A 22,540-nucleotide genomic window follows, 5' to 3' on the forward strand; every position below is an offset into this window, starting at 1 on the left:
TCTGTTTTCTATGCAATATTTCTCGAGCCTATTACAACTTCATTTCTTTCATGAGACAGCAAAAGCAACTATAAACCTTAAATTAATGACTTAATAAACCAAAGACAAATGAATTAGGAACTGTGAAGGATTTTTTAAATACAAATACTGGTTGGATTTAATTTACATGTTGTCTTCTGATATGACTCCAAACATCTGTACTGAGTTCATCGGAATCTTTAAAGTACTTTTGAATGCTTCTTTTCGGTCTAGATTGTTGAAATAAGACGGAACCTTCACTTGGGTGATATTACATTCATATGCGCCCTCCCTCCCTCTCTCCTCTCCTCTCCCTCTGCATGCTCTCATCTCGTCCTGCAGGAATAGACTCTCTTCCTCCGCCGCTGCAGCCTGACTCTGACACAACCGGCATGTCTGCAAACTGAGAGCTGCACTGAAAGACACACACAGAGGACACAATCCCTCCTTTAAGACGCACAACTTGTGTTGTCCTTCTCCCCCCGCAGGAGCAGAAGCAGAAGGGTGGTTAAAACACTGCGACGAGGCATTATTTTTTTGGAGGGATAAATACTTGGAGGAGGATCAAAACAAGGTAAACGAAACCCGTAAAGACGAGGGGTGTTTGTGTGAGCCTTCTTTTTTACTGTACGGGACCGGATGGTGATAGGCTCAGATGCTACTTTCACACTATGCATGTAACGTGTTGGCTTGTGTGCGTGTGTGTATCGGTGCAGTAATTTAACAGGGAGGACATACTGTACGGCAGTGTAATTGTGCCGAAATGCTGCACCGCACCAGGATCTGTGAGTGAATACTGTAAAGGGTTCATGTGAGGGGAAACTGATGCTGCAGCTGCTGCAGATAATGATGAAGAGCAAGGCAACCAGGAAATGATTTAAGGACGCTCAGCTGCCGCAGATTCGACTTTGGGGCGAATGAAAAACGACTCGAGGACGAAACAGTGGTATAAAAATGAGTGCAGCAAGTTTTCAGGAGGATGGTTTTTTTTCCTGCTAGTCTGCTGTGCCGCAATGGCAGAGGGATGCTGTAAAATGCAGCAAAACTACCCGTGGGGTTGTTATGTCGTAAAAAAAATTATAAAAATGAAAAAAAACCCCATCAAGTTCAAAAAGGTCGCCATAAAGTCGGTCTTGAGCTCTGAAACTCTCATAGAAATATCATAAGAGTATTATAACATATATGATTTATGAGAAAAGATAAAATAACAGATTTTTTAAAATGACCATAAAGCAATCTGAGGTGCATAAACTCACATTTGAATCTTTAAATAGATACAAAGTCCCAGCAGCAATATTAGAGAAATACGGCATTTTTAATTATTATATTGTATTATAATATTACTATTGATTTACTTTAAAGTACTATTTGAAATTATACGTCATAGAGGTTAAAATGCCATAATGCTCAAAATAAACTCACAAATTATAAGTTTAAGATGTAGGAAGGAATCTTTTTTTTTTAAAGTCTTTTTTTTTCTCTGTCATGTAATGCCCTTGCAGTGATGCTCTCGAAGGCCCATGTACTGACATTAACCTTGCCTCCACTTGCTCATCTTTGACCTCTGCCTGTTTTTTTATTTTTTTATTCTGGGATTTATTCCTATGACAGGCAGCGAGGCAGCGTCAGCATAAATCCACACAAGATGGAGTGTTGGTTGTAAATCGAGGGCACAGGTGCCTCGACGAAACTCAGGACACGGTGTAACCCACTTTAGTGCCCTTTTTTTCTTCCTTTGGGTTAATCAAATTTTGAGGCTTTTTATGATGCAGATGTATACTTCTTCTGAGTTAAAGTGATCTAATGTATGAATTTGAAGATAGCGTGATTATTATAAAAGTGGAAGAGCGTCTTTGTCCTTTGCCAAACAGGGATCTCCGTCTGGAGGTCGTTACTTGTCCGCATTGAGCCTCATCACCCTCCATCCCATCAAACACATGTACATAAAAACCACTGGACTGAAACTGCATGTCCCAACAGTGGCAGTCATAGCTTGTGTATTCTGTCCCCTGGCTGCAGGTCTGTCCCCGATAACGTGACCACTGAAGGAAGAGAACACAGAACTGCTTCATCATGAATTTTGTAATGAAAGCTGCGATGGGAGGTGAGTAGTCTGGCGGGCTAGAGGTTGATTTAACAGCACTGCAGTGTAAAGGATTTAAAGGGTTGTTCAGCAGCAGTACTGGACTAGTACTGCCCTGGTAGTTATGGGGATTCAAGGCTGGGATAATCCATCCTGCACCAAACTCCTGACTTCAAACATCAGCATTCCCTCCCTCCCTCTTTCTCTCTCTCTGTCTCTCTCTCTCTCTCTTCCTTTCTTTCTTTCTCTCTGCATCAATCTTTTAAAAAGCTCTCAGGGCAGGGCATGACATCTTGTTGGTCAAGTCCCTGACAACGCCACACTGTTATAACCCGACACGACTGAGATTATACAAACCTCTTCATGCTTTGTTGCTCTGCATTTCTGCTTTTGCAAAAAAAAAGTGTCTTTGTGACGAGTAATTCCAAAAAAGCGTGCCAAATCTCTGTAAACGAGACTGCTGCAGATGAAACAGGACAGTCGCAGCAGTAGTAGATCTGGTCATTTACTAATAATGTACTTACCAAGTGAGACGTGTCCAAAATGTCACCTTCTCAGGAAAGATGCAGCCTTATTTTTAGTTTGACATTCATGCATTTTTGAGTTTACTCAGTGGAATTTCAAAAGGAGTTTTTAGACACAAAGAAGGCTGAATTATCTCCTAATCCCCATAATGTTATGATACCCCCCAAAATGAGATTGATGAGGTTTTTATATTAGACTTTAATAAGTAGGCAGTCTTTGCTTTTCAGGCCAACTGTTGGCGTCTTTTCAGGCAGGAGAAATAAAGAAGCTCTATTTTGCCAAGAACTATGGCTAACGTTTTTTTCACAAGACTTTTGTCCTCTAAAGCCTTCAGGTATTATCCTTTAGAATATTATCTTAGCTATTATTTGCCCCCTAATTAGTCCTCATTATGGCCCTGTAATTCATCCTCCTTGTCAGCTATAGCTTCAAGCGGAAAGGCAGGAAAGTGGTACCAGCGGTTGTAATGCAACAGTCGCACACAAATGGGTCAGTCATTCAGGATGCTGAGCTGTTGCAGAGCAGGTTACAGAGGTGTTAATAGGCAGTTACAGCTGGGATGTGGAGCCGAGCCCCTGCTCCTCATTGGGATGCAGAGGATGCTGGCACTGCCTCGTTCTGCATAGCTGCTGTGCCTCGTGTCTGCGCTATGAATTCTTAAATCAACTGCATTGCATTGGATGCTGGTTTTTACTCCGCAGAAGTCGGGCTGCGCTCCGCCTGCGGACTTTGGGAATAGATTTGAGAGTGTGGGTGTTTGCCTGTGTGTGTACCCAGCCTGTGCTGGAGAGATGTTTTATGGATATTGTATAGGACAGAGAGTGTGTGTACTGCATCTCCAGGGCAAGGTGAATTATGGAGGCTGCACTGGGCGACTTTAGGGTGTGGATTTTTGACAGATGAGGGAGTGAGAATGAGAAAGTTTCACTGTGTGTGTGTGTGTGTGTGTGTGTGTGTGTGTGTGTGTGTGTGTAATTATCAATATGTGTGCCTATCAGGGTGATTATGCTGCTGTCAGTGCAAGCTGTGTCTGGTTCTGGTCCTTGTTTACTGGTGGGGACACAGTGACCTCTTTCCACTCGTACGTCTGCCAAAATGCTGACAGTGCACTGGACCTTTAGAGATCCCTGAGGGGGGAAAAACAGATAATGAAAAAAAGCAATTTGCCAGCCAATCAATCAGCTTAACTATCAATCTAATGGTCAGGGCCAGTCAGTCAATACATCAATATTGATGAAATTTTGAAAAAAAAAAAAAAAATCAATTAAGCTGCATCATTGGGCGTGCCTGGTTTAGTGGTCTGAGCTGCGTACCATGAAACCATATTGTTGTGGATATGATCCTGGCTGGGAACATTTGTTTTGACTCTGTCTTTCTATTCATAACATATAACATATCTGGCTTCACTGTCATCTATAAAAGACAGACAGAATAATTAAATATTATCATGGTTCCCTCTGCCTCGAAAATGCAAAGATAAATACCACCACTGATACACCACCAATAAGCAGCGTAGCTCTATGGATGGTGATGTTGGTATTAAGTCTCTTTGGTTGATACCTCAAATCTATCAAATGGATTGTCATAAAATGTTGTACAGACGATCATGTTCCCCAGAGGATGGATCTTACTTACTACCCACATCCAAAAAAAAGTGGTCTAAAATGTATATAAAACAGAATACAATAACTTGCTAATCCTTGGTGACATGATACAAACACAACATATTTAACCTCTTTAAACCCACTTGTCTGCCAGCCAGTATAGGGAATGGGTTACACTAAGTTCAGTTGTGTTTATGCCACATGCCAAACAAGCACAACTCCAAGATGTGACCCTTCAAATGAAGCCTCGTACTTGTTTTCAGCCTTACCATTCTTCTGTTATGAGCTTTGACTTGAAATCCATTTGTCTAGGCCCTCCCTGTCCTCTAACATGGCAGGTGGGTTTTTAGAGGTTAATAAAAATTTTGTGTTTGTAAATATACACTCTTTTTTACAAATCGTCCCAACTTCTGTGAAATCGGGGTTGTATTTCGGAGATCCCCTGACTCTTCGCAAACTAAATTTGGAACACACATTCATGTTCCCCTCAGGATGACTATACAAATTTTAGTGAGATATTTTATTATTACAGATATAGATATTTTCCCCGGATATTTAATGTAGCTCCATAATTGGAAATTACGACAAAATAAATAAAATCCACATCAGCATCAACAGGGTAGCATTTAGTGCTAATAAGCAAATGTTAATGTGTTCACGGACTAAACTAAGACTGTATATACATACAAAGTAGACGTAACCACCCTGACTACCATTGCTTTGTGGACTATTATCTTGAAGCCTTGAGCTTGGCATTTTGGGACGTGGCCATCTCGGTTTTTAGCTGTCGTAATCTTGTTTATTTGGAGCCAAAGCTATCACATTTGGAAGAGAGGAAGGAGCTAAGTTAGCTTCTAGTGCTAACACTAGCTAGCTAGTTTGGTTAATGCAAGTTTAGGGCACTTCTGCATTCGCTTCACTTTTCTGTTATGATAGTTGCCACTTGGGGTAAATAAGGCAGACATTATATCCACCATACAATAGCGTGTTTGCCTTATTATTCTGGGCATGAAAGCATTTAGCTGAAAGCACTGAAATAAAGCCTCACAGAAACACTGGTGTGACTCCAGACTATAGACTGTATATAAAGACGATGTGGCTCCACTTCCTCCTACTGTACAAAAATGAAGCCAAAATATCATGGATATAGGCGCTGTCTTCCTGCACTAGTGGCATCTTTTAGAGTTGGAGTTCTTTAGTGATCGGATGGTGGAGCCGTGGTATTGAAATCCTGTCCATACAACCGTCTGATCTATCGCGAGTCGCAGCTGTGTCCATTATCTTGTTAAAGCCCCATTTAATACCAACAGCAATGAACTAAAAGACCTATACAGCAGTCTGCCACTAGGGGGCAATCAAGATATTTAGGCTTCACTTCCTGGGATCCATCATGTCATCCATCTTCATACATAGTCTCTGTTTTAGACTCTTAATTGTAAAAATGTGTGAATGTGTCTCCTTACAGACACCTCATTTTCTGCATAATGCATAAACAGAACAGAACAGAACTGCATGTGTGTCTGCTGTCTCGTTGGAGAACTGGTTTTCAAAACTAACATCTGCAGACAACTTTAATTAAATAATTTATACAAATTTCTTGAGAGATTAGAAACTGAAGACAGCAAGTCATGTTTTTCCAGCTGAAACTAGGGATCAGTTCTCATGGCCTGATTTTACCTTGCTGTTTTCTATCCTGTGATTGTTTTGCTTCTGTTTGGATTTGCTACACTGTCACTGAGTGTTTTGCTGAATATGTTAGGTGATGAGTGTGCGGACGAGGCTCCGTGAAAGAGAGGATGCTGCCAGTGCATTAACTAATCCTCCAAGGCGTCTTTGGTTACAGATACTTGGAAGAAAACAGAGCGATGTTTAACTGCCATGACTCAGCAGGACACGAATCCAGAGGCGTATATCTGCAGAGTTTAGGTGTTTGCTGCATGTTCTTTTCTGCAGCAGCCATGTTCGCGTCACATTCCTGTCGCATTATCTTTTGCTAAATTACAGTGGCCAAACACTGGCCCTTTAATTACATGCAATACTGGACCACATTTTAATGTAAACCCTGTTACACTGAGCTTCTTATAATAGAGTTTATTAGGTAGGACAATTAACACAAAGGAATTAAATACCCACAAAAAATGTTGTCAGTTGTGTTAGAGGCTGTGGTCTCCTGTGATAGTAAGATAGTTGTACCTACTTTAATATCTTAATCCACACTCATCAGGTTTTCTTCTTATGCTCTATTTTAGCCCATTGTATACACTTCTTAACATCAATGACGGATGATAAAAATGTTGAGGTATGCACAAAATGAGAATAGAAGTCTTACCCAAATGCATTAAGATTTACTAAATTTACAATGCACTCTTGTTGAATCCTTGTTACGATTCATTTGGTTGCTTGTGAACGCTCCAATCATACTCATAAAACAAGCCAGACTAAATACAAAACTAACCAAAAGAATCAATTTCACTCTTCTGACTAACCAAACAGACTTGGGTTGTGAAAGCGCCTTTAAGGAACCATCACCATTTGTACTTTGTGTTCTGCTAAATATTTTTCAGTGCACTTTAGGAGGCCTTTTCTACACTTGACTTCAATTTGGACTTCCCTAGCCCTTCTTATACTCATAATATTTTGACTAAAAGGATAATTATGTCCACTAAGATAGTGGTTGCCAAGTTCCCAACCAGATACCCCAGGGGGTACTACTGCTTCCGCCAAGGGGTATTTAAAAAGAGCAGCTCACCACATTTGAAAAATATGATTTGATTCAAAGAATATATCCCCATATTAAGTAATCTGGAACACTGGAACTCTGCATTCTTCAGTTGTAAGCTTAAATAGGTAGCTAAAAGTAATGAAAATTGGTAGAAATAAATTACTAACCAGTGCAAATGATGAGCTTCAGGTAATAAATAAACTGTCAAAGTAGATGGTTAGTAGAGACTGATAAGTGGTTTAGACATTCAGCCTTACCCCATTGTAGAATAAATTCCATTGCTGACTAAACCAACTTAAATATTTACAGTTCAAATGTATGAAAAAAATAACAATATCTACTTTTACACAAAAAAACATTACGTTTTGGAACATTTGGGTCATAAATTGTGAACCGATAAAGGGCTGTGTGAGTTTATCTTATAGGGCTGTGGGACTAATCTGAACAAAACGGTTAAATATTCTGCCTGTGATTTAATTTTTGTTATTGTGTTGTTGTTTTTTTATATCTAAAATGTACTCATTATAAATAATGGTAAGCAATATCTCACTAATGGGCCCTTTGCAATGAATCCTATCCAGCCAACAACAACACAGGGATCCAGACTTATTACTGCGGCAACTAAAACCTCAATAATATTGACTTAACTTGTCCATGAAGTAATTTTGAAATGAAAATATGCTGCAGCTTTGCTTCCTTATATTACATTTTGAGCCACACTTATAGTCAACAGGCTGTTAAAAACTCTTACCTCGTAAACAAAGGTGATTAAGTTGTGCTTCATTCTGTAGTTAGGATTATTATTAATCAATCCAGCAGCGTTGTTATCTGGGAGCCATGAAACAGACCCTCACCCAGCTTTTGCACCTTATCTTTAATTCTCACTGTGGTTTTTCCTTATGCATTCATTGCTTCTGCTCCCGAGAGCTTCAGTGCTGACTCAGCACTTCCCAACTCCTAAATGCTGAAGTTAGTTTGACAGAATAAGGGGGTGTAAATTGAGGTAGACATTAGTCCCAAAGTATGGAGCTCAATCAAACCCTGTGGGCCTCAGGCAGCAGTCAAACTTTGACTATATCAGCAGAAAAGTCATCGCTCCACAGCCAATAAGAAAACGGTGAGGTTTAATTACAGGATTAAGAAACACCTAACTTTTGTATAATGTCTCATTGACAAATGTCTGGTTTGCCAAATTGGAATCTGCCTCGGGAATAAAGACAGACTAACAAACATTAACTATACTTAAATGTTTAGTTTAAAGTTTAATAACAGGAAAATTGAAGCGCATGGACTTCAAAGGACTTATGCTTTTAATTTCATTACTATTTCAGTGGTGAGAGATGATGGCTACTAATATTTTTATTTATTTATGGTAGCTGTATTAATATGTAACACTAAATTAGATGATAGTTAAATGATGTTTAAAAGCGATCCTAGCAGAACCTTTCATTTATGATGTGTGATTTGTGTTTACATAAGTACAATTGACTTGAATAAATAGTGGAGAGAGTTGTCTTTTTGGCCAGCTATATGAAGGAGCAGATTTGAATAGGATCATTGTCTCATTGTCTCCAGGCTGACACAAAAAGTGCAAAATGTAGGCCTATGTGCTCTGTGGATGAGACACTTGTTAGTACTCTGCTGTTGGTACTTAAAATAGCTGATGATGGTGAGTGGCCTTGCGCTTTTTGACAGTTGCCAGTGTTTTTTTTGTTTTTTTCCAACAACTCTTAGGCTCATTTCCTAAATAAGGTGCCGCAGAAAATCATCACATGGTCATACCTACACATCGTCGTTTTAAAAGTACATGACTGGTATAGGAAAAGATACAAGTGAAATCATTTCACGTGAGTGCCAGAAGTGAGGTCGTTACTTATGTAACGTAAAATGTGGTATAATCTGTGATGTAACTAAGCACAGAAGTTAAGCTACATAACTCAGAAAAACCCTAAAAAACAAGGTTTTAATTTTAGACGGAACATGTCTTCTGGGTCAAAGTCCAGGTTTTCTTCCTACACATCCATCTCCATTCCCGCAGCCTTACATTAACCTTGTCGTTCTTTATTCTACGTCACTTACACCTTGGCGTCCTTTCATAATTACCATGGCCACTAGAGGGCGCTGCTAACTACACACGTAAATACAATTGTTGTAAGCTGCTGTACAGATGACATATAGGGCCGTTTTATGGGTCGAGGACAGTCTTGTATAGTCATGTTTTTTTGTCTTGCATTCAATTACTACCCCTCCCATGTACTGTCAAAACCTTTAACTATTTTTTCAAATAATTTTTAAACTAACTTCACATGCATTGATTTGACATGTGGGCTTTACAATGTGGCAGCAAGTACATCAGTTTTCCACTAATGGATGGCATTTTCAATGGTTGAGCGTGACAAAGCTGTGTGATTTGAGGTGAACTGAAAACAGAAGACACCTTGGGATGCTCTTCTCTCACCTCGTCTCCTCAAAGTACAAATAATCACATTAAGCAGCACTCTAACATGATTGGCTGGGAGAATCAGGTCTCCATCGCAGACACAGACACACTTCCCCATCTTCTTCTTGTGCGTTACTCAAGCAAATCAAATTCAGTTCACCAAATTGACCTTGAGCTCCTCCTGCAGTGTGTGTGTGTGTTTGACAGTATGTCCAAAGACTTTAAATAATGCATTCAACCATCCAAGTCACGAATAGTGAAGGAGAGACTAACAGAGCGAGGAAAGGCTATTTGTTCTAGAAACATGCAGGTGTAAAGTTTACTTTCAAACATACCTATGTTGCACTTGTTCTGAAAACAAAAAATGATATTTCTTTTGCTATCTGATAAACACACACACTGCAGTTGATCATCTTAAGTGATCCTGCATGTCAGGATGTCCAGACCTTATCATGACCACATGTCAGAATGGATGATTTCCAACATATTATGTTTCATTAGCAAAATCCGAAAACAAGTTTAAAAAAAAAACATAATGGAAAACTCAAACAGAAGGACAGGACTTAAATACTGAAAGGGAAGGGGAGACAATAGGGCAGGTGTGTAATCAAGGGAGCGGAAAACACACAGGCAGCGAGACGTGAAGAGACCTGAAATGAGACAAGATGTGACTAACAAAATAAAACAGGAAACATAAAAACTGCAACATAAGGGAAACACAAAATAAAAGCACTAGCACAGAACAAGGGACGTGACAAATTGGATTGACTGGATTATATTTACAAGAAATATACAATGTTACCTGTATTCTCATTGATAAAATAAAACACAACTGTGAGGGATTTTTAGGTTAATAATGAAGTAAAAGTCCCTATATCTGTACCTCGCAATGGCTACATGTCTGAATACTTCGATAAAAACTATAAATTCACATTACAGCATAGTTCCTGACAATGATTCATCTGTTTCTATTCATCTCTGACTGCACCCATAAAGAAAATCAAGCGTTTTTCCTGTGTCAATTTGGAGAGTTTCCAAAGTAAAATACCAATATTTCTACCTTGAAATGACATGAAATCTGAAACTTGAGGTTTTATAAAGCCATTTTTAAAAGTGGCACCATGACATCTCTGAAAGAAGACATGGAGAAGTTACTGTAATTAAAAAAAAACTATGCTAGAGAGAACTTTCTGATTGCAGGCAGGAAGAATGATGTGCACCTGTATCTGTAACTTTAACTTTAAAAAAACAGCAACCTTTATTTCTCAAACTGTGGCTCAGGAGTGTGAGCCTTCATGTTTTTTTTACTAAAGCCCCAGTGCAGAATAAAGTTGTCTCACTTTGTCCTGCCTGATACATTGTGTCAAGCTGCTCTACCTGAGGGAAATTTAAACTGACAAAAAGAAAAACTGCCATCACTTATACAGCGGAACAACAGTGAGCACACTTTCCTACCAATTCCTCTCCCTGCCTCATTCCTCCTGCTGTTTAATGGGCTGTGTTGAGACAAAAGTATCTGTCCTGAAGGTCAAATCTAGATCCTTACACTCATCCGCTTTCCCACCACACTCTGGATTTAGAGAGGGGATTTGCCTTGAGAACCTGGAGTGGGAAAAGAGTAGATAAGTACTGTTTATCTGATTCTGTCAAAGGTTCAAGCAGTGGGAGAGTTAGCTAAGGTTGGTCTACTTTCCTTCTTTCCCCCTGAGACTTTGGATTTCACAAAGATTTAGCAAAGAACTTTCTGAAGGAAAGGATTAGTGAGATGACACCTTTTTATCCAAGCAGTGTCCAAGTATTAAGAAAAGAATTGTGGTATAACTTTACCTCTGCTGGTCGAGTTGAAAAGATAGGAAAACGACAAAAACAACCCTGAGGTGACATGCATCATCATGTTGTGTTCTAACCATAGACTTTATAAATACCAGACTGCTGAGTCAGCTTTTTGTGTATAAGTAAAATTCCATATAAGAGTATTGTGACAGAGGTTTTCTCTCTAAAGTGACTCTTTGTCTTTGCCAATGTTGACGCATCTATTATAATGTGGATTACATAAAAAAAAGATGGAAGCAGGCTAAAGGTCAAACTGTCGGCTTTCCAATAGAGCCTTTTATTAGCCTATATATTGAATGTTATACTGACAACTAATACAACCTTATGGAGTACGCAGGGATGAAGTGTAGAGACACTTTAATCAAAAACACTGCTCGACACAGCTTATGTGATGCCTGAGAGCTTAATAGAATTATTCTGGTTTGAAAGGACATTGCTGTATCTCTAAAATGGCTCACAAAGCATGAGCCGGGATCATAGCTCAATATAACTCAGAGCTTTGTCTCTCAGGATTCTCCTTTTTTTTTTTTACATTTGCACAAAGACGATCTTGAATGTGCTAATAAGATTTTGTGAAACCAGACCAAGTTTGTTTTGAGGTACTGCAGGGCTTTTTCTGGGCTGTGCATGGGGACGGGAGTCTTTTGACAATGAGGCTTAGCTGCTTGTGAGTCATTGCTCCACTTACAGGATTCAATAGCGGTGTTTACATGGGCAGCATGGAGGATATTCAGGTACTCAGATCATAAACTGATCCCAAAGCCTGTTTGCAGGATGTCAGATAAGCTTTCACACTGGCTCCGAGATACATCTGGGATATTCTGAGATTCAGTCTGACATTACTGAGGATATGGATGCATGCAAACATGAAGTTTGATTTAAATTTTTACAGTTTGTGCAAAGCTTGTTGTTTGGTCGACTTAATCAAAGAGTGAAATAAAAAGGTTGTCTCAATGAATACCATTTCTCAGCTGCAAGCACTAATTCTTAATTGGTCCAATTTGAATCCCTGTTGCCGTGTTTGCTTATATCAGCAGCTGACAGCAAATAAGCTTGGATGCAAGCTGTTTCCTAGCAACCCAATTAAGATAAAACACACTGTATACAGTATGTACGTACGGTAAGTGGCGATCCAGAGAAACACTTTAACTGATATATGAGCCACTATCTGTTTGCCCTGTAAATGTTATCATTAATGCAAAGTCACACGAGATATTTTGCATACATAATGTGAATCCACGCAGCCTCATAGATAGACGTGCACACATACACACACATACTGTAATCTGCACATTCCAACACACATGAGAAGTAATTGCTCAGCCACACGAGAACTCATGCATGAGAGCCTGAAATGGAACTAAGCAATTATTTATGTCCATATGTGTATATAGGGACACTCAGTGTGTGCACTCTTTAGCTCTCTTCGTCCTTCCCTTCCTCTCTCACGCACACACACACACACACACACACACACTTGGAGAACAAAGATAGTGTATCATGGTCGGGCAGATATTGCAAAGTCAGCTTGTTTGTACTGTTCATCAAATGCTGATACAGCAACACCTCCGCTTACTTTGATTTCTCTGTGAATTTCTGTCTCACTTGTCTCTTTCATTTAAATCCAAGTGTCTCATTAATGTGACTGATCTACTGTTTTAATTATTTATTATTCTGTTTCCTTTGGAGTGTTCTCGAACTCCCAGAGAGCACCTGTCCATCACACAGCGGGGTCTGTACAGTCGTGTAAACAGCACTGATTGTTCATACGTTTGAAGACTCTCTTGGTAGCCATTTTCTCTGTTTCTTCAGCCATTTTGGCTATCATGCAGACCCAGTTCTTTGGTCGTGTATTTATACATTTATTTACTTGAGCGTACTAATTCATTCAAATTAAAGCTGCAGTGTTATGGTAAAAAACGTTTCTATCATCCTACGTTGATGTCCTTGTGCATTTTTATATTAAAGTCCAGTCTCACAATGTTGCTCCCAATCTTTGCATTAATCCAATTACACCACAGACTGTATATAAAGATAACTCTTTTCCATTTCCTCCCACTATACAAACGTGAAGGCAAAAAATCCTGGAGCTGCGGTATCATACCCCCGCCCCACCATCATATCTTGAGTCTATCGCAGCTGTCAATCATGACATCACCACATTTTTATAGCTTCAAATTTAATAAAACTAAACGTATCAGGAAAATGAACACGTCTCAAAAGTGAAGCTAATGCTAAAGTGAAGCTGTATTCTTTCTAATGGCCAGCAGGGGGCGACTCCACTGGTAGCAAAAAGAAGTCTGGCTGTATAGAAGTCAATGAGAAAATGATTCTAATTCTCACTTGATTCAACATTTTCCTGATGAGTTTATGGTCTCAGTCGCTAGTTTCAAGTCTTATTCACTACAACATGATGTTAATTTTGTAAATTAATGTCCCATTTAGAATAAATGTGAATGTAATTGACAAATTGCTACCATAGTGTTGTCCATGTTTTTGGTCTAAGAACTTGGAACCTTTTACGGTGTGTTATCAGTCCATAACTGTAACATTATTTTCACCTAACAAAGCTAGCTAGTGCTAGCTTATAACTTAGCTCCACCCCTCATCCAAATATGGTCACTTTTGATGCCACAAAACCAAAATGGCCAAAATGTCTAACTCAAGGCTTCAAAATTAAACAAATGTGATCTGCTCTTGCTTCAGATCTTTTTAGGAAACAGTAAATATAATATTTCAAACTAACTTTAAGCACAACTTTTTCTTATTTTGATACAGTTTATTATCGGATTTGAAACATATATAACAAATAAAACATATATAAATAAAGAAGAGCTCCTAAAATGTGAACTGGTAAATGCATACCTTATTCACTTTTTATAACCTTTAGCAGTTTTACTGATGTTTTTATTTCTTTTTCTACCCTTTCTTTTCTCCTTCATTGCTCTTGCTCTCCTCCCTTTCCCACTTTATCTTCTACTCTTTCTCTCCTGTCTTTTATCTATTCGCATTTTGCTGCAGTTTGTTTTCTTTATGCTGACGAGTCAAAAACACGAATGATACCGGGGGCAGCTGCAGACTGAAGGAGTGCTCCGTCTTTCTTTCTTGGCTGCTTGCTCTCTCTCCTCAGATGCCCCTTGTCTGCCTTGCAACCTTTCCCTCCTCCTCCTCCTGACTTAACTCATATTCTTTTCTTCCTTCCTCCCTCTTTTCCTTCCTACCCTCCACCCTTTCAGCTGTCACACTCTCACCCTCTCTCTCTGGTCCCACAGAAAGTGCTGGGTAATCCCACTAACTGGAACAGCTCAGCTAATAGGACTCAATAGTTTGTGACAGATTCTCTCCCTCTCCTCATGTTCTCCTTGTTTTTCCTAAATATGTCATTTTGTCACAAAATTCTGCAGTATGCTGACTCCCTATCTCCCTTGTCCTTATTTCTTCTCCTCTTTTTTCCTCCTTTTCTTCACTACTTATCTGTTTCTGTCTTTTGCCCAAATCCTTTAGACCTTTGGCTTTTCTCCTCATCTTTCTCTTTTCTGTTGATGCGTGTTGACAGCTCATTCCTGTTCGCAGAGCTCAGCATTTTTCTGCTTTGCTATCACAAGGCGTTATTTCATGGGATGTACAACTCCTCCGGTGACAGTAAGAACGCTTCGGCATATTCTCCAGGGCTCGTGCCTTATTGTGTAACAGGCCAAAAGTCATATTCATACTGTTAACCCTTTCACATCTCTTGACCTCCAGTAAACCATGAGGACTGAAGCTAGCGCAGACCACTGAGGTCATGTCTTCAGGATTGCTCCTGTGTTTTATATTCACAAAAGTATCCATATACCTAATATACCTAATTAGCCAATGGGATTTTTGCATTGGATTTTGGATCATTGAAGAAAAGAAGCTCTGTGGCACACAGGTTTCTGGTGCTGACTCATTTTATTCAGCAGGATAATCTTCACAAATGAACACCACTTTTATGATGTTTGAAGTGTCAATGCAGCCGACGGAAGTAAGAAGCTAACTTTATGCTATAGTTAACTAAACCATGTCGCATGACTTAACCGACACTACCGTTAGCTTCAGACAGTCTTCTACAAGCTAACCAGCTGTTTTGACAAGCTAACAAATCTGTAGCCATCAACCTTCCGGGTTTAAGAAATCATTCCTTTGGTGCCCTATTTGTAGCCATGTGTGATTTTTCTGTTACTGTGCAAACAAACTACACACAGGGTCAAATAAAAAGGCAAATGAAGGGATTCATTTTTGTATCATAATTATATTCCTGGCACTGTGGAGAGGTTGTATGGAAATCAAACTGACAGAAAAGCCATTTTCACTCAAAGGAAAACATTTCGTGGAATAAAACTTGAGAAAACAGTTTTGGTTTCCAGTAAAATCTTTCCCAGACATATGGAGTGGGTTCAGTGGAGTGGACACTGTCCATGTATTCAGTATAGAGTGTTTCTTTCAACTCGGGAGGAGTGCATGAGTACACCATTATCTGTATCTGTATCTGTACTCGTAATGGACAAGCATTAATCCGGTAAGTGGGTCAGGAAAAAGTGGGTGGGACATACCAGAAGTATATTTTAAGCCTGAAATTGATATGGATTGATCAGAAGCTGTAATTTTTATTATTTATTTGAAACTTATTTATAAAACAGATTCAGATATCTCTGTTCTGCGTCTCACAGATAAATTTAATAGATTGACATATCAGTCGTAGAGGCCTGTCTCATGTATTTCTGTTTTCTATTCCTCAGGAGGTCCTCCTGATGTGGGCAAGATGCTGGGCGGGGAGGAGAAAGAGGAGGACCCTGACGCAGCCAAGAAAGAGGAGGAGAGACAGGAGGCGCTGAGGCAGCAGGAGGAGGAGAGGAAGGCCAAATATGCCAAGATGGAGGCTGAGAGGGAAAGCATGAGGCAAGGCATCAGGGATAAGGTATCAAGACAATAACAGACGCTTTCTAATCATTTAATGACTCATTTAAATAAGTTGCCATTAATCCAACACAAGGAACCAGGTCAGTGTCTCAAAGTCAGGAAAACAGGCACCTATACAAAGAAAAACATTTGTATTTTTAACAGAAATGTGAACACTAAACTGATGAGAAAGACACAGACAAGCAAAAGCAAAAATCTGTGTAAATTTGTGTCGCATCCGTGTAAGAAGTGTTGACTGTCGTTTCACGTTTTAAGTAGCTTCCAAAGGCTTCTCATCTTGGCTGCATGACAGTAAAACCCTTTTATATGGCAGTCCTGTGTTTGAAACTGACTATCATCAGACTATTTTTGTTTGCTTTTATGTAAATTTTAAATAGATCAGTGGAGGATTAGGAAGGAGCTGCACAGAGCTGCGAGAGGTAGAAAGCAGACGATGAACAAAATGAGGAGCCATGACTAATAAGAATAAATTTGATTTTTCAGACAGAAATGGGCGGTTCAGTGAGTGCCGCTGTAAACGCAAACTGCTGTCCAAATTCATGTTAAGTAAACTGTTCCAGTGCTTTAGGCAAATGCACAATATATATATACATTCTGAAGTCATTGTTCAGGTTTATTATTTTTCTTGCATGCTTATAAAATGTTTAAATTCTGTCTAAAACATAATATCTAGTAATGACTTTAGCATAATGAATGAGCAGTAGTATAATGTGCAGTGGTGGAAGAAGTACTCCAATTCTCTACTTAAGTAAAAGTAGCACAATCCCAATACACATAAAATATACTGTCTTTGTACAGTTTTCAATTGAATATATATCATAAAGAAGAAGCAAATGATTGTTTATTTTATTTAGGTTTTAGACAACTTTTTTGGAATTGGGGGAAGTCATGCCTTCGAAATCTTACTTGAGTTAAAGTACAAAAGTATTTGCATCAAATGTACTTAAAAATATAAAAAGTAAAAGTAATGACAGTATAGAACCGATTACAAGTATTAATGCATTAATGTGTTTATCATTTTAATATTGCAGCTGGTAATGGTCGAGCAAATAAAAAAAATGTTTGTATTTTTTTTATATAAATATATTATAAACATTTTTTTAACTATATACTTTATCTGTTGGGTTGTGAATGTTACCCAGAGGTTAAAGAAAGAGGAAAAAAATACAATTTTTATCTTAATGTGTAACTATAATATGAATGTGCAAAGGAACAAAAGGTATCAGATAAATGTGGAATATAAAATTAACATATTTTCTCAGAGATGTAGGGAAGTAGGAAGAAGAAAAAAATCTCATAACCTCAAAATGATTAAGTACAATACTTGAGAAAATGTACTTAGTTGCTTTAGGTTCCCCTCTCCACAGTGAGTGCTGCTGTGATGGCGAGGGCTGCAGTGTAACCGCCTCACTGCAGAGGCAGTGAGAGAGACAGGCAGTCTGTGGGTGGGGCAGCTCTGAGGGGAATACTGTGAATCAGCGGGATGAAAAGCAGCACTCCTCCCCTGGCTCCTCACCTCTTGTATTCTTCTTAAGTTCCCCCGAAGGAGAACAAAGAGTGAGGAACAACTCCCAAAGTGCTTGTTACCGAAAGGTTTCTATCAGCTTCCTCCACAACTTTATCCCTTTGTACCAGATACTGCGAGAACTGTCCATATTACAGATGAAGTCTGTATTTTTACCCATGCTCAGACTGAAGGATGACAGAGCAAACAGTGTTTTGTTGATTCATCCAGCTGTTGGGAAGTCGAAGGACATTAACAGGTCTGGTGGCAACAGTTTTCAAAGCTGGTGTGTTTGTTGTTTTACACAAATACATATCACAAGATTTTGACATGCACTGTCAGTGTGAACACTGCAAAGCAGCACCGAAGACATCTAGCCTGTTTTGACATATTCTAAAGCATTGCTGAAAGATACAGACAGGAACAAGATAGATAAAGATAAAGAAACTGGTTAGCAGCTGCTCAGAACAGGACGGATGAAGAGCAGTAATAACACAATGTTCAGTAGGATGGATGAATAGCAGTACTTGTGATTTGTGTTGCATTCATGTTATATTGGAGAAATCATAATGATGTTATCAAGTCACATAATCTATTACAACTTAAAACCTCTCACTTTTCTGAAACTATTTTAGACTCTAATTTAATGATGTAGGTTTCAATCATGATTCTACAGACATGTCGGCCTCAGCAAAAGTTGTCTTTCCAGGGTAGAGGGCAATTAAATATATATATATATATGTGTGTGTGTGTGTGTGTGTGTGTGTGTGTGTGTGTGTGTGTGCGCAATAACAGATATTTTTTTGACCATTTGAACCACAACAAGCTAAAACAACATCAAAGGAACTTTTGGCGTAGTGGCCACTGTAGAAATTGCAGGTCATGTGACACACTGGAGCCCAGAAAGCAAACATGACAAAAGAAATACCTGTAAAATAAATGTTGACACTTAGAAAATTCAACATCCAGCAGACACAATGGTGTTGCCCACCTGAAGCCAAAATTGTATTTCATGCATCTACGAACATACAAGGGTCCACTAGGTGTAGGCCTACACATAGGCTTCATCCACATACCAATTTGTTGTGACCAGGTGGATTTGCCTTGATGTATCTGCACAGACACTTTGTTACAAATGTTGGCACTGTTCTGGTCCCAGTGCAGCATTAAAGCATGGTGGAATTAGGAAGTAAGCTAGCCAGCTAGCCTGTTGCTAAATTAGTAAAATTTAACAACTTAATGCTTCAAGCACACACTCTTGTCACAGCGTGGAAAAGCTGCTATTGCCAGATGAGTGACAACTTAGTTTGGCTCATTTTCTGTAACCAGTGTAGCATAAAAAATGCTATAAGTGTTTGAGCAGGAAACTACTGCACGTGTGGAACGCGTCCTCCAAGCGGCCTCTAGAAAGCAGTTTAAAAAGAAACTCTACATGTCTGTTGTGTCCAGAGCTTGCTATCTGTCCGCTTTTTGATGCTTGACAGCTCGCCTGCAGAATTGATCTACATTTCTCACTTTATTAGATATGCAGCTTCCAGCCACTAAATGGATAGTTTACAGAAATAATGCATCAAATGACATGCATTTCAAATAACTTCCACTTTGGTTTCCAACAAGAAAGAATCCAGACAGCTTTAAAGAAAACACTAATCATAACGTTTCTGTTACAGTATGGCTTGAAAAAGCGTGAAGAAGCTGAGGCCGAGGCAGCAGCAGCTGCTGAGCAGCCCGCAGAGGGCAGCTTGACTCGACCCAAGAAGGCCGTGCCGGTCGGCTGCGGTGACGAGGAGGAAGAGGAGAGCATCATGGACACAGTGATGAAATACCTGCCAGGCCCACTGCAAGACATGCTGAAGAAGTAGGCTAGCTCGCTAGCTAATGCTAACGTTATCTAGCTTAGTTCATAGGCTACATTCACAAGGTTGGCTTAAATCAGGGGTTTTTTCCACACATGACAGACATGAACATCACTTTGTTAGCGCATAAATCAAAGTTTAATCTGATGTGGTGATTTGGTGTTCAGACAAAGGATTTTGGTGGGAAAATGAATCGGATGTGAACCAGCAGTGTGAATTTCAGCCGTTAGACTAAGCTAGGCTGTCCCGACGGCCAGGTGAACGTTAGCTCGACTGGTATTAACGTTAGCTATGTTACACTGATGAAGCTAACAGCAAGTGGAGGGGCTAAAACACAATGTTAGATGGGATATCCTTCTAGTGGGAGACGTTTTAAACTCCTTTTTCTCTCCTCTGCAGAGCTCTCTCGCAGCACTGAAAAATAATTGTCCACCACGCTGTTCACACAATTTGTACATAAATAAATGAATACATTACAAGCCTCAAGGTGGGCAAACAATCATAAAATATTATATGAAAGTATTATACTAACTGTGTGTCTGTCTCTAAAATAAAAAAAAAGATGTGATAACTTGATAAGCCATATTTTAAAAAGGAAATTTAAAGACTACTGTTGTGTGCTCCTAAAGCTAATGTTTTGTGTTCGACTATGTCTGAAACTTATGTAAAACCTTTTGCACACAGTGTTACACATTCTGTCAGACCAATTGTCTATCTTCCCTACACATGAAGTGTAATAACATTCATGTAGTGTAGTGTTTAAAAATGTTTCTATTCCCCTTGTTCAGTGCGTCTCCTTCTTATGTCTTGCATGCCATTTGTCTGGACACGTTTGTTGTGTGAAAATGTACAAACTCACCCCCCCGCCCCTTTTCTCCTCTTCTTTGTCATGCAAAAAATATTAAGGCAATAACTCCTAAGTTTGAGTGTGTTTTCACTACCATGTCGATATAACCGTTAATAATATCAGTAATGAAAATATGCTATGTATGCATTCAGGAAATTTTATTTACAGGTTTGCAGGGTTTTCTTTTTTTTTTGTTTTCTCATTGTTTCGATGAAGAATGACCGTGTAGCCGTTCATACAACAGCCAAAACCTTAAGCTTTCAGCCATAAAACCAGAACTTACAATATATATAATATTACTATCAGGATCTACTACTAGAGTGAATATTGAATGAATCTATATGAGTAAAGAAAACATGTATTTATAAAAAGTATACACTTGAACGTGGGCTACAGGTTTGGATTTTGCATCAGGTGAAGATTTACGAGGAAGAGACAAACAGTGAGTTCAGCTACTGATTTAGTTACACAGCAAAACCGGACATGAAGTGATGCTTGATTCAGTTTTACTTACAGGTGATTTGGATGTGAGAATGAGCCGCAGAGTGCGACGTGGAATGCCATTGAGCAATAAAGGATTATCATGTATGTTTCTGCCTGAGATTCAATAAAAACTTAAAACCTTGTTCACAGACATTAAAACTGTGTCATCTTCTGTACAGTAGCAAATTTATGTTTTTTTCTTTCCTGACAGTGTGATGCAAGGATGGACAAAATATCAGGGTGGAAAGTGGTGGTACCAATGGCCCTTTCCCTGTTGTTTACCCCCCTACTTCTGGCACCCTTTGCTCGGACCACATCCATCTTTCAAATCAGCCTTAATTTTAATCCCAACTGCAGACCTGTTAAGTTTCATGATATATTACAATACAACACTGTAACAAGTTAAAAAACTACATTTTCCCACATTACACACACCCCTGCGTCCAACCAGAACAGCTACATGTTGATATTGAATCTATAAGTCACTGAAACTCTCCAGGAGGGATAAACACCACTCTTGAAAAAGATATTTCTATAATTGGTGTTTTGGTGGAGGGCCCTGTCTAAAACGTACAATACAGTAAGATCTGTTCACTTTGAAGACCATACCATATGATTCACACCATTGTCATACTCAGCATATGTGAAATATATATAGAAATTCTGAAGTCATTGTTCAGGTTTATTATTTTTCTTGCATGCTTATAAATTGTATAAATTCTGTCTAAAACACAATATCCAGTAATTACTTTAGCATTATGAATTAGCAGTAGTAGCAGTGGTCGAAGAAGTACTTTGATCTTCGACTTAAGTAAAACTACTATGACCCTGATCCCTTTTTACACATAAAACATACTGTCTTTGTACAGTTTTCAATTGAATATATATAATAATGGAGCAAATTATTGTTTGTTTTATTTAGGTTTTAGACAACTTTGGAATGGGGGAAGTCATGCCTATGAAATCTTACTTGAGTTACAGATTACAATTACCGGTATTACTGCTTGAATGTGTTTATTATTTTAATATTGCAGCTGGTAATGGAGCAAATAAAAAATATTTTTATATAAATATATTAAAAAAAAATGTTTAAACTATATACTTTATCTGCTGGGTTGTGAATTTTACCCAGAGGGTAAAGAAAGAGAAAAAAAGAATTTATCGATATATATATTTATCGTAATGTATAACTATAATATGAATGTGCAAAGGAAGGGCCCTGTCTAAAACGTCAATCCAAATTCTCCTGTAGGGTACAATACGGTAAGATCTGTTCACTTTGAAGACCATACTGTATGTTTCACATAATTTTCATACTCAGCAAACCATTCAGTGACCCCTGGTGCCCTAAGCATGGGGGCATTGTGATCCTGGAAGAGACCACTTCCTTCAGGATGGAAATGTTTTGTCATAGGATAAAGGCGATCACTCAGATTAAGTTTGTTTTGATCTGCATTTACCCTTCCCTCTAAAGATGCATATTGCCCCCCCACAGCATAACAGAGCCACTGTATCCCCTCAATGTAGGGGTCGAGCCTTCAGGCCTTTACTATTCTCTTAGCCACACAGGCAGTCACCCACTTTTCAAGACCACCCCCACATCTCAAAGGACCTGTGCCACCGAAATCTCAAATGTGCATCTATCTTTGTGATGAGGAGTTAATGCACTGTAACGCTAGTCTAA

At 38.9% G+C, this 22,540-nt stretch overlaps 1 protein-coding gene across 2 annotated transcripts; it reads left to right on the plus strand.

Moving 5' to 3' along the window:
• Positions 1-204: 204 nt before the first annotated feature.
• Positions 205-21,015, plus strand: cplx2a (complexin 2a). 2 transcript variants are annotated; one of them, XM_059336784.1, is made up of 5 exons: positions 205-223; positions 361-592; positions 2,038-2,122; positions 15,986-16,164; positions 19,341-21,015. In XM_059336784.1, the coding sequence occupies exons 3-5, from the start codon at positions 2,092-2,094 to the stop codon at positions 19,530-19,532; spliced, it is 402 nt and encodes a 133-aa protein (XP_059192767.1). In that variant the 5' UTR covers positions 205-223; positions 361-592; positions 2,038-2,091; the 3' UTR covers positions 19,533-21,015. The 2 variants fall into 2 exon arrangements, with proteins under 2 accessions (XP_059192767.1, XP_059192758.1); XM_059336775.1 differs by lacking the exon at positions 205-223 and having other exon boundaries at positions 327-592.
• The last annotated feature ends 1,525 nt before the right edge of the window (positions 21,016-22,540 follow it).

The sequence above is a fragment of the Centropristis striata genome, chromosome 1 (genome assembly GCF_030273125.1).
Source record: "Centropristis striata isolate RG_2023a ecotype Rhode Island chromosome 1, C.striata_1.0, whole genome shotgun sequence".
Classification (NCBI taxonomy): Eukaryota; Metazoa; Chordata; class Actinopteri; order Perciformes; family Serranidae; genus Centropristis; species Centropristis striata.

Coding starts and splice junctions, on each gene's coding strand:
- cplx2a (XM_059336784.1), top strand. CDS start 2,092: ATGAATTTTGTAATGAAAGCTGCGATGGGAG. Junction 2,123..15,985: donor AATGAAAGCTGCGATGGGAG/GTGAGTAGTCTG, acceptor TCTATTCCTCAG/GAGGTCCTCCTGATGTGGGC. Junction 16,165..19,340: donor GGCAAGGCATCAGGGATAAG/GTATCAAGACAA, acceptor TTTCTGTTACAG/TATGGCTTGAAAAAGCGTGA.